We start from the raw sequence: 13428 nt of genomic DNA on the forward strand, positions 1-13428 counted from the left end.
GTAATGTAACAACATTTGTAAAAAGTCAAGGGGTCTGAATACTTTCCGAATGCACTGTATAAGGAATAGGGTGCCATTTGGGATGCAGCCTCAGTCTAGGCTGTTGTTGAACAGTGTTGAACAGCCTGAAATGCAGGATTTTTTCCCTCCATGATATCTGCCAGATGACTAGCTACACTTGCTCAAGGGGTGATTCAGAGGTGATGGTTATTTATAGCTGTGGCATTTCATGAGATCAAGTGCAAAGTGTTCATAAATAAAACAGGCTCTGGGTTAGTTAGGTCCTCCCTGAAGGAGTTGATCTGGTTCAGTCTAGATTCCTGGGTAATATGAAGGATTCTCTGGGACAGAAACACATGCCTACACGATACTATAAGTGTAAGGATCACATGACTTGACGTCTCACTCTTATGAGAGTGCTTTGGGAGAAAACTATATATAATGTATACCATTTAGCATACGCTAAAACATAAGTCTACTCTGTCATTGACACCACTGCTGAAACCCTAATTCACGCCTTTATTTATCACGCCTGGACTACTGCAACGCCATTCTCAACGGACTCCCCGCCAAAACACTGGACAGAATTCAACATATTCAAAATTCAGCTGCATGAGTCCTCACACACACCAGACCTTGGGATCACATCTTATCTCCCTCACTAACTTTAAGCGTCAGTTGTCAGAGCAGCTTATCGATCACTGCACCTGCACACAGCCATTCTGAAATTAGCCCACCCAACTACCTCATCCCCATATTGTTATTTATTTTGCTCATTTGCACCCCAGTATCTCTATTTGCACATCATCTTTTGTACATCTATCATTCCAGTATTAATACGAAATTGTAACTATTTTGCACTATGGCCTATTTATTGCCTTACCTCCATAACGTACTACATTCGCACACACTGTATATATATTTTCTGTTGTATTTTTGACTTTATGTTTTGTTTACCACCTATGTAACTCTGTGTTGTTGTTTTTATCACACTGCTTTGCTTTATCTTGGTCAGGTCGCAGTTGAAAATGAGAACTTGTTCTCAACTGGCTTACCTGGTTAAATAAAGGTTAAAAAATTAAAAAAATTATCCTCTGTCTAGTTCACTTCCTGGTTAGTCTGTCATCATGTTTAGTGTTCTCCATGGTTAGTCTGTCATCATGTTTAGTGTTCTCCATGGTTAGTCTGTCATCATGTTTAGTGTTCTCCATGGTTAGTCTGTCATCATGTTTAGTGTTCTCCAGGGTTAGTCTGTCATCATGTTTAGTGTTCTCCATGGTTAGTCTGTCATCATGTTTAGTGTTCTCCATGGTTAGTCTGTCATCATGTTTAGTGTTCTCCATGGTTAGTCTGTCATCACGTTTAGTGTTCTCCATGGTTAGTCTGTCATCATGTTTAGTGTTCTCCATGGTTAGTCTGTTTACTTATATTTTATCCTGCCAATTTTCTTGTGTATGTAAAGTGACTTTGGGTGTCGTGAAAAGCACGGACACAGTACTGTAAGTGTGAAGATTACCAGCCTGGTGTCATAGACTAAACGTAGCATAGTACATGTAAATCCGGGACACTAACATTTGTACGAAATGTTACGATTGGTATGGTTACATAAGACAGATGGTTACTTAAGGCAAAAACTGAAGTAAGGTGGTTGGGTGGGCGTATAACGAGAACGTCTAGCAGTCCAAAGGTTGCAAGTTAGAATCTCATCACGGACAACTTTAGCATTTTAGCTAATTAGTAACTTTTCAACTACTTACTACTTTTTAACAACTTTTCAACTACTTAGCATGTTAGCTAGCCCTTCCCCTAACCCTAACCATTTTAGCTAACCCTTCCCTTAACCCTAACCTTAACCCTTTTAGTTAACCCTTCTCCTAACCTTAACCCTTTAACCTAACTCCTTAACTTAATCTTAACCCTAACCCCTAACCCCGAGCCTAGCGAACGTTAGCCAGCTAGCTAACGTTAGCCACCTAGCCAGAATTCGTAACATATAATATGAATTGTAAATCGTAACATACAGTATCATACAAAATGGGTGATGGACATCCACAAATTAATACATACCATACGAAACGTAACATATCATACTAAATGGAGAGTCTGCGATTTACGTACAGAATAATATGAAATGCTCTGAGACCAGGTTGAGATCACATGACTTGATGTCTCACTCTTATGAGAGTGCTTTGGGAGAAAACAATGTATAATGTATAACATTTAGCAGACGCTAAAACACACGTCTACACAGCACTGTGCGTGTGAAGATTGCATGTTTTTTAGGCTAGCTTGATCACTCCCACTCTTATAAGAGAAAAGCCTGAAGAAGCTCCTTGTAATGATACTGTAGCCCACTCATTTCTGCTGGGACATTCAGCAGGCTACTGTTGTCACTCATTTCTGCTGGGACATTCAGCAGGCTACTGTTGTCACTCATTTATGCTGGGACATTCAGCAGGCTACTGTTGTCACTCATTTCTGCTGGGACATTCAGCAGGCTACTGTTGTCACTCATTTATGCTGGGACATTCAGCAGGCTACTGTTGTCACTCATTTCTGCTGGGACATTCAGCAGGCTACTGTTGTCACTCATTTCTGCTGGGACATTCAGCAGGCTACTGTTGTCACTCATTTCTGCTGGGACATTCAGCAGGCTACTGTTGTCACTCATTTTTGCTGGGACATTCAGCAGGCTACTATTATCACTGTGTTGAGAAGGACTTGACATATTGGCTAAAGGCCAGAAGGGTTTTTATTACCTGTGTGTGTGTGTGTGTGTGTGTGTGTGTGTGTGTGTGTGTGTGTGTCAGTGTGTGTGTGTCAGTGTGTGTGTGTGTGTGTGTGTGTGTGTGCATGTGTGATGTCACAAAGACTCTGATTCATGGTCATCATGGTGTGGCTCTGTCACTCCAAGAAACTCCTTCGCTGCAGCAGCATTGCTACAGTAAACGTGAAAGGAATTCTTAGACACAGTGCTATATGGGATTTTCAATGTGAGTGTGTGCATCCGTGTGTGGTGTGAGTGTGTGTGTGTGTGTGTCCGTCTGTTTGTGTGAGTGTGTCGGTGTGTCGGTGTGTGTGTAGAGATGTGGGTCATGCGGTTCAGCTGGAATAGCCTACATATGTGGAACAGGAAGAGGGGAGATCCACACAGGAACAGCTTCTGGAGGAGGAATGTATGCTGTTCAAACACTGTAGCTTGCGTCCCAAATAGCACCCAGAGCCCAATGGTCAAAAGTAGTGCACTATATAAGGAATAGGGTGCCATTTGGGACACGACCGACAGGCAATGTGTGCTATAATAACACAACCCAGCCTGTTGGAAACCCTCTCTGACACGTGCCCTATGGCTTCTCTCTCACAGATGATATCAAGTTTCAACAGCATTTCATATCAAGTATTTGTAATGACTCTCTCTTTGTACTGGCTGGCCTTGACTGGTGCTTAGTTAGACTTACTACTGTGGTGCCGGGGCTTGAGTCTCAAGACAGATACACCGCACAGGATGCATTAGTCTAAATGATGCATTCATTACCGTAAGTGTTGTTTTGGGTTCATTTCCACTTTGTCAGTACCCAGATGAAAGTTGACTAGCTGAGAGAGAGAGAGAAAAACCCCACGTTCAATTTGGTGCTCTCCAGCTGAACAAATACTATTTCAAACTGACTTTTGACCAGAGCCCTGGGTGTGATTTGGGACATAACCTGAGCGATGAAAGCCTGTGATTTATAGAACAAAAACCCAGCAGTGAGACCAGGGGTCTGTCCCAAATGGCACCCTATTCCCTACATAGTGCACTACTTTTGACCAAAGCCCTATGGGCCCTGGTCAAAAGTAGTGCACTATATAGGGAACAGGGTGCCATTTTGGACGTAGCCCAGCTCTATAGTCACACACAGGTAGGCTGCCTGACTGCCTGCCATACATCTTACCCAGGGTATTGCTTCAATGCTTTGTTCCTGAAAAGCTCTCTCGGTAATTTCTGCATCCAAGGTCCAATGGGAGGAGATGTGTAGAGCAAGGCTTTGTCCCAAATAGTACCCTATTTCCTACATAGTGCACTACTTTTGACCAAGGTCCATAGAGCTCTGGTAAAAAGTAGTGCACTATATAGGGAATAGGGTGACATTTGGGACGCAACCCCCACAACTGAAAGGGACCCACTCTGTGTAGGACTGGATCAGCTCAAGGTGACAGGTATTGGTATTTTGGTATTTTATTAGGATCTCCATTAGCTGTTGCAAAAGCAGCAGCTACTCTTCCTGGGGTCCACACAAAACATGAAACATTACATAATATAGAACATTAACAGACAAGAACAGCTCAAGGACAGAACTACATACACTTTAAAGGCACACGTAGCCTACATATCAATAGATACACACAAAATATCTAGGTCAAATACGGGAGAGGCGTTGTGCCGTGAGGTGTTGCTTTATCTGTTTTTTGAAACCAGGTTTGCTGTTCATTTGAGCAAGATGAGATGGAACGGAGTTCCATGCAATCATGGCTCTATATAATACTGTATGCTTTCTTGAATTTGTTCTGGATTTGGGTACTGTGAAAAGTGTGTGTATCAGTGCTGCGTGTAAGTTGACTGTGCAAACAATTTGGAATTTCCAACACATTGTTTCTTATAAAAAATAAGAAGTGATGCAGTCAGTCTCTTCTCTACCTTTAGCCAGGAGAGACTGGCATGCATAGTATTTATATCAGCCCTCTGATTACAGTGAAGAGCATGACGTGCTGCTCTGTTCTGGGCCAGCTGCAGCTTAACTAGGTCTTTGTTTGCAGCACTTGATCACATGACTGGACAATGATCAAGATAAGATAAAACTAGAGCCTGCAGGACTTGCTTTGACAGGGACAAATGAAAGCATTATATTATATGACTAATTGTTGGCTCTTACCTGGCCCAGTGTGTGTGTGTGTGTGTGTGTGTGTGTGTGTGTGTGTGTGTGTGTGTGTGTGTGTGTGTGTGTATGTGTGTGTGTGTGTGTGTGTGTGTGTGTGTGTGTGTGTGTGTGTGTGTGTGTGTGTGTGTGTGTGTGTGTGTGTGTAGGCCATAGATACTGCAGAGCATTGTTGACTTCTGCAGTTTTTCACATCTTGCACTGTCAGAAGAAATCAGTTCCATCCACTGAATGGATTCAGTGGCGTGAAAGGTTTCAGCCTAATATGGCACCCTAATCCCTATATAGTGCACTACTTTTGACCAGGGCTGATAGGGCTCTGGTCCAAAGTAGTGCACTATATAAGGAATAAGGGTGCCAGTTTGGGACATACACAAGTTGTGAAAACAGTTATGATGTTCTTCCCTCTCTGAGACCTTGGCGTTGCTACAGTAAGCCCACATTGCTAACCCTGTCTGTCCCGCTTCCTTTCTCAGGACGACAGCGATGGGATCCCATGGTTAGAGGAGCGCGAGGTGAGGAAGGTGCTTTACCTTTCCCTGAAGGAGTTTAAGAACACCCAGAGGAACAAGGTGACAGATGGCCTCGGCACAGGAAATATCAATGGTGAGTCTCTCGCCTGGAGCTCTGATCGTCACAATGGTCACATACCAAATGGCACCCTATTCCCTATATAGTGCACTACTTTTGACCAGAGCCCTATGGGAGAAAATGGTGCCATTTGGGAGGAAGCCTTTGTCAGTGGGACTTCAACAATAGCCTGCAGTACCTTACAAATGACAATTGTGTTGACTGTTTCTTTTTCTAACACATCCACAGCATGCAAATGGTTCTCCAGCACAGTTAGTTTCTTTAGCCTCATTAAACCAGCCAGACCAAATTCTGTTTCACTTAACGAAATGTGAGTGCAGTGGGTAGTCTGGTTCCATGAGGATAGAAGAAGTGAGAAAGAATAGGCTAATTTTGGTATTCACAAATACATGTTATACCTCCTTGTGAAATAGCCTCCTGTTCATATAGTACAATATTATAATTTTCCAACCTGGCCTATCCAGGTAAACACCTCGGGACCTGGCCTATCCAGGTAAACACCACAGGACCTGGCCTATCCAGATAAACACCACAGGACCTGGCCTATCCAGGTAAACACCACAGGACCTGGCCTATCCAGGTAAACACCACAGGACCTGGCCTATTCAGGTAAACACCAGTGGACCTGGCCTATCCAAGTAAACACCACAGGACCTGGCCTAACCAGGTAAACACCACAGGACCTGGCCTATCCAGGTAAATACCACAGGACCTGGCCTATCCAAGTAAACACCACAGGACCTGGCCTATCCAGGTAAACACCACAGGACCTGGCCTATCCAAGTAAACACCAGAGGACCTGGCCTATCCAAGTAAACACCACAGGACCTGGCCTATCCAGGTAAACACCACAGGACCTGGCCTATCCAGGTAAACACCACAGGACTTGGCCTATCCAGGTAAACACCACAGGACCTGGCCTATCCAGGTAAACACCACAGGACCTGGCCTATCCAGGTAAACACCACAGGACCTGGCCTATCAGGTAAACACCTGTCACGAGAATTTCTATCTCTAATTAATCAAACTTAATGCTCTGAATAATTCCCAGAGGGTGTAAATTCTCTGGTTTAATCATGAATTAAACAAAGGTCCGCAACCAGCAAGAATGATCTGTATTTTTAATCATGGAGAGCTCTGGCGCCAAAAAACATACATACAGCTTTTATACCCCTTGACACACAAAGGCACTTTGCTCCGCCCACCTATAAACCGTTTCTTAGTCCCCTTCACCCTGGAACAGTGGCGGCTCCTGAAAAAATTCTCAGGGGGGGCAATTTTTCTGATGATTTAGGTGACCTACACACATTTAAAAAAAGATATGTCCAGCAACAACATGAAGACAGGGGCAGCATATAAGTCAATAGCAGAAGCATTTATTGACTGATCTCAAAAGTGTTGGCTTACAAAAGCAAAATAAGTTATCACAGTAAAAATAATCAAGGGTGTTCTTTCACATTCCTCAACACTGCATAAACAATATGCATTTCCATAAAACACCTCATCTAATTGTGCCACAAAGTTGACAAGTCCAAGAAAAATTCCAGGGTTGGTGGAGCCCTCAGTTTCATCTTTGCCTCGCAAAGCTAACTCAAACACTCCGCAAAACTTCACACACTGGATTAGCCGGCTGAGGATGTGGCGGTTCTTGCTAACCTCATCGTTGTGGCGGCGGACAGCTAGCCTGTATCCCTCATCCAGTTGAGTGGCAATGTTCACTCTCCCCAAAGCAGACAATCTCAAACAGCTATCCATGTGGGTCTTTGACAGCTCATGTTTCTTAATCTTTTCTGAAAGATGGTGCATGTCCGTTACACCAGTCGCTGTCCAAGCGGTGCTGTCTGCTGTGCCGCCTTCAGGGTGAAAGAGTAAGCAGGGGTAGCAGAAGACTGTATTAGCTACATCGCAGCCTGCTAGCCAGGTTTTTTGTTCGTACCAATTTTTGGAAAATCCTCGGGTGTAGGACTTTCCCCCTTTAGTAGAAACCTGTTGAATTATTAAATTTGGTCTGGGAGGTCGTAATTGTTTCGTTGCCAATTTATCTTGATTTGTTCGCCGACAAAAAGGAACTTCTTTCAAAGAGACAATCGAGTTGCACTGAACGCTAGCCATCTTGACAGTAGTACGTGAATTGATTGACGCTGCTACCCGCTCTTTTCTTAGTTACGTTCATGGTTATGTTACGTATGACGAAAGCTCGTAAGTGCAAGCCCTCCCGGAACCCATAGAGATTGTATTGAAAGCTCTGATATTTGAAAAAAAAAGATTTTACATGAGAGTCTATGAGAGACTTCTGGGGCGATTGAAATCGCCCCAAAAGGGGCGGGGCCGTTTGAAGCACGACTTTAGCCTGATTGGACATTTAGTGGCAGATCAGACGTCTAGATTAGAACACTGATAACTACTGTTGCCGTGATATAATTGATTAGAAAAAAAATCCCTTCCTTTTCCCGTTTGGCAGTGCGTCGCCCATATCGCCCTAATGAACACACCGCCCCTGCCCTGGAATGCTTTCAACAGTTTCTAACTCCCCCCCCCCCCCCCCCCCCCTCTGTTAGTGGGTTGACACTACATTATAACTCTAACACCGTTCACACATTTATACTGTATTTGGGGTGAAATCCTTTAGTAATTATTCTTAAAATACAAATTAATCTATCAACACCACAGGACCTGGCCTATCCAGGTAAACACCACAGGACCTGGCCTATCCAGACAAACACCAGAGATGGATGGATATAGAGTATTCTGAGCAGGCAGGAGAAAGGCTTTAGACTGTTTTATGCGAAAGCAAAGATGAAAGGATTCAGTCTTTCTAACAACACACCTACACATTCAGAGTCAGACAGGCTCTAAACACTTAGGATGCATCTCAAATGGAACCCTATTCCCCATATGTAGTGTACTACTTTTGACCACGACCCGTAGAGTTGTGGTTCACTATAAAAGGAATAGGGTACCATTTGGGATGCACACCTAGACACAAACTAACGGTAGAAAAGCATCATGCTATTCAGACAGGCTCTAAAGACAAAATACACTCATCTGGGAATAACACAAATGGAGCAGGAAGTGAACGCTGCATATACAATTAGATGCTTCCAGTTTGGCTTTTCTTCTCTGGCTGTTTACCCACAGTAACATCTATTCTCTGGCCATTTACCCACAGTAACATCTATTCTCTGGCCGTTTACCCACAGTGATAAGATGGGAGGGAATTCCTCTTTTCCCTGCTTGCGTTCCAAATGGCACAATTTTCCCTATTTAGGCCCTTTTCCCTATGGGCCCTGGTCAAAAGTAGTGCACTATGTAGGGAATAGGGTGCCATTTGGGACGCATCCCTCTTTTCCCTTTGTTCACTTTCTGTTCAGACTATCTTCTGACATTTGTGACTGATTGGCATTTGAGTCAAGATATGAAGTGCTGTGCTCAACTCAGCCTATCCACAATGCCACTCCAGGCCACTTCTGAACCTCAGCAGGAATCTCCCTGTGCAAGGAAGAGGAGGAGGCTATTATTATCTCTGGGTTTAACACCGCTAAGAGCCAACGCACGGCATTCCTGCACAGAAAATATCATATTTTCACACAAATATCTAATATCTCAAATATATTTTTTGAATTCTCAAAAAGTGCTAATGTTTCAGATTAATTCTCAAGGCAGACTAGATTAGATTAGATTTCTGTGTAATCACTTTTCCTCCTTTTTCCCCTTTCCTATGTGCACTATTCATTTGCACTCATCCACTCATCTACTTGTACTCTTCTACCCGGCACAGCCAGAAGAGGACTGGCCACCCCTCAGAGCCTGGTTCCTCTCTAGGTTTCTTCCTAGGTTCCTGCCTTTATAGGGAGTTTTTCCTAGCCACCGTGCTTCTACATCTGCATTGCTTGCTGTTTGGGGTTTTAGTTTGGGTTTCTGTATAGCACTTTGTGACATCTGCTAATGTAAAAAGGGCTTTATAAATACATTTCATTGATTGATTGATCATGCCAATCATTTGTACAGCTTGAACCCTCAACCTTCTGGCCTGAAGCCCAGAGCACCATCGACTGTACCATAGAAGCCTGCTCCTTTACACGATAGATAGAAGAATATCAAACATAGTAAACAAGTCAGCAAATTGTCAGAAGCAATGAGCTCATGAACATTGACCCTAGATCTCCATTACTACCGGCATGCAAACTCACATTATTCATCCTCTGGACAAAAGCTATGCAAGATCCCCATTCCCAGTGTTAGACTAGTGCTGTGCTAATTTCAGTTGTCTTATTTCTCTAGACAGTTCAATGGGCCATTAGGAATATTATCATTCTGCCATGATTACAGTGAATATCTGTTAGTAAAGTACATAATGCCTTGGATAATGCCCCCTTCTGTGGCTTTTACTGTGGCCTGCCTGTCTGATTAATTTCTCTCTAATGGGCTCTCTTACACACACACACACACACACACACACACACACACACACACACACACACACACACACACACACACACACACACACACACACACACAGCAAGAGACACACACACACACACACACACAGAGTCACATGCACACACACATGCAGAGAGAAAGACACACACACACACACACACAGAGTCACATGCACACACACACACAGAGACACACACACATGCAGAGAGAGACAGACACACATACACACACATGCACACACGCAGAGAGAGAGACACACACATACATACACACACACACACACACAGAGAGAGACACATGCACACACACACGCAGAGAGAGACACATTCACACACGCAGTCGCGCGCAAACACACAAACATACACAGGCACGTGCACACACACACGCACACACACACACACAGGCATACACGCACACACACAGACAGACAGAGTGAGTCTGATTGTCACTCTTACAGCATTAAAGCGCTCTAACATTCAGCTCAGTATCCCTCAGTTCATTATCAATGGGACCGCAGGCAAATCAGTACCTGGTGTTCTGTTACAGGAAGGAGCCATTCCCTGACAAATGGCACCCTATTCCCTATATAGTGCATTACTTTTTACCAGAGACCTATTGGCCCTGGTCAAAGTAGTGCACTAAATAGGGAATAGGGTGTCATTTGGGACGCAGACACTGTGAGCAGACCCAAGTACAGCAACACTGAAGGATGACTTCTGTTTCTGTGTTCGCTGCATGTATTTATGTCCTCAACAACTTAGAACAATGATGAACAATGATGAATTACTTAGAACAATGGTGAACAATGACAGGGCTTTTGGTTTTGTTCAACCTGGATAGTTTGCTGGCTGTAGCCAGTGTTATTACAGTAGTAAATGCATCAGCCAAGTATAGCAAACCAGTGCTTAAAAAGTATATCAGATTTGAAATGTTTAATTGGTATTGGTACTAAAAAGATGTTAAACAATAATCACATTCAGTAACACCAGCTGTCTGTTTAGAATGAACAGAAACACAATTAGGAATGTTGAAAGGCAGTTTTCTTGCCAAGCCAGATTGCTTGCTGGTTTGGGATAATTTATTATGACTGCTTTTGCGTCTTGAGATATAACTGCATGGTTAAAAAGTGAAATGGCCATATGCGACATGGGATTGAATCCCACCCCTGACAGTTTCCTACTTTCTCTTTTTTGTTTTTTTTGTTTAATGGATGTAGGCTTAGCTATTGAATTTGATTCTGTCAGTTAGTGTCAGTTAATTTGATTCTGTCAGTTAGTGTCAGTTAATTTGATTCTGTCAGTTAGTGTCAGTTAGTTTGATTCTGTCAGTTAGTGTCAGTTAATTTGATTCTGTCAGGTAGTGTCAGTTAGTTTGATTCTGTCAGTTAGTGTCAGTTAATTTGATTCTGTCAGTTAGTGTCAGTTAGTTTGATTCTGTCAGTTAGTGTCAGTTAGTTTGATTCTGTCAGTTAGTGTCAGTTAGTTTGATTCTGTCAGTTAGTGTCAGTTAGTTTGATTCTGTCAGTTAGTGTCAGTTAGTTTGATTCTGTCAGTTAGTGTCAGTTAGTTTGATTCTGTCAGTTAGTGTCAGTTAGTTTGATTCTGTCAGTTAGTGTTGATTGTAATTGATGTCCCTCTCCCTGACCAACAGGCTCTTTCCCACACAGCCATGGCTGCCGATCAGGACCAAAGGCAGGGCTACTGGCAGTCAACGGTAAAGCTGAGTGCTCACGCTGCTCGTCTCAAAGCAATGATGGCAGCAGCGAGTATTCAGGGGACGATCCAGTCAGAAAGAGGTGACCCCTCCCTGTATTACAATGTGGTTATACTGTGTTAAAGGGGCAATCTGGGATTGGTACATACATTTTTGGACTTTTACATTAATTATATATATTCATTGATTCTTGAATAATATAAGTTATAAATGCCTCATAAGCTTAGTTCAACGGTCTTACCCTATCAGAACCCAACATAAAAGCTTGTTTTACTCAGTACAGCAATATGTTATAGTGTTGTGATCTGAGTGTGTATGAGGACAGGAGGTTTGGACTGTTGTGGTCCTGGCACTGTGTTGCTGTTTGGACCAGGGATGGGCTGGTAAGAAGGGACGTTGTGTAGTCTATTGGCCTCCTGCTGTCCACCGGCTGTCTCCTATTGGCAGCCAATCAGACCGGGCTGTGTGACAGCCAGCTATCCTGTTGCTTCATTCTGTCAAGCCTAGATCTAATTAAAAATCAACCAATGTTTTTACAACTGTTTTTATCATATTAAAACAATCAAAAAGAACAGGCAGTGTTTGTGACAGTCTGTGTTTCTGTAACAGGCAGTGTTTCTGTGGTCCTGAAAGCAAAGCCCACCAAAAGACAGTGTTTGCGTTCCAAATGGCACCCTATTCCCTGCATAGTGCACTACTTTTGACCAGAGCTCTGGGGGTAGTATTGACCTAATTTAGTCATGAAGGAGATGCTGAGATCACACTTAGAGAGAGAGAGCTTATCAACTGAAGAGAGAGAGAGAGATAGCTTATCAACTGAAGAGAGAGAGGGAGCTTATCAACTGAAGAGAGAGAGAGAGAGCTTATCAACTGAAGAGAGAGAGAGCTTATCAACTGAAGAGAGAGAGGGAGCTTATCAACTGAAGAGAGAGAGAGAGCTTATCAACTGAAGAGAGAGAGGGAGAGCTTATCAACTGAAGAGAGAGAGAGAGAGCTTATCAACTGAAGAGAGAGAGAGAGCTTATCAACTGAAGAGAGAGAGGGAGCTTATCAACTGAAGAGAGAGAGAGAGAGAGAGAGCTTATCAACTGAAGAGAGAGAGGGAGCTTATCAACTGAAGCGAGAAAGAGAGAGCTTATCAACTGAAGCGAGAGAGAGAGAGCTTATCAACTGAAGCGAGAGAGAGAGAGCTTATCAACTGAAGGCAGGGATATTCTAATTACTTCCATTTATTGCCCCAATTAATCAATTGGTTCTTTGTAACAGCGTAATATTGATATCTGTCTAATCTCTTCTTAATCTGAGTCCCAGATGACACCCTATTCCCTATTCAGTGCACTGGTTTATGACCAGGGCCCATAGAATGTATATGTACAAATGTCTCTCCTCTCCCTTGCTAGACCGCGGCTGCAGGCTCAGAGGAAGTTTGCCCAGTCTCAGCCCAGCTCCCCCATTGCCACACCAGTCAAGCTGTCTGAGACCCTCCTGTCCCCCAGCCCCACCTCCCCCCTCAGCGACCTCACCAGACGCAAGCCCAAGACCGAGGACTTCCTCACCTTCCTCTGTTTACGAGGTGAGTGGCCTGCAACCTTTAGTTTTTATTGAACTTTGATTTATCCAGGAAGTCCCATAGAGGTCAGAATACCTCTTTTACAAGGGAGACCTACTGCAATATAATCGGCTTCTGTGTACTTTCATGTCCAATCCCATTTTACAAGGGAGACCTACCACAATATAATGGGCTTCTGTGTACTTTCATGTCCAATCCCAT

At 43.4% G+C, this 13428-nt stretch overlaps 1 protein-coding gene across 2 annotated transcripts in view; it reads left to right on the top strand.

Moving 5' to 3' along the window:
- The window catches only part of LOC311113266 (protein Jumonji-like), a 100281-nt gene that overhangs the window by 22514 nt on the left and 64339 nt on the right, over positions 1-13428 (top strand). For both annotated transcript variants that reach the window (XM_084156474.1, XM_084156475.1), the window contains exons 2-4: positions 5390-5519; positions 11595-11739; positions 13058-13230. In XM_084156474.1, the coding sequence (XP_084012600.1) occupies positions 5390-5519; positions 11595-11739; positions 13058-13230 (448 nt within the window). The remainder of the gene's footprint in view (positions 1-5389; positions 5520-11594; positions 11740-13057; positions 13231-13428) is intronic.

The sequence above is a fragment of the Coregonus lavaretus genome, assembly GCF_964263955.1.
Source record: "Coregonus lavaretus genome assembly, chromosome: 3".
Lineage (NCBI taxonomy): Eukaryota > Metazoa > Chordata > Actinopteri > Salmoniformes > Salmonidae > Coregonus > Coregonus lavaretus.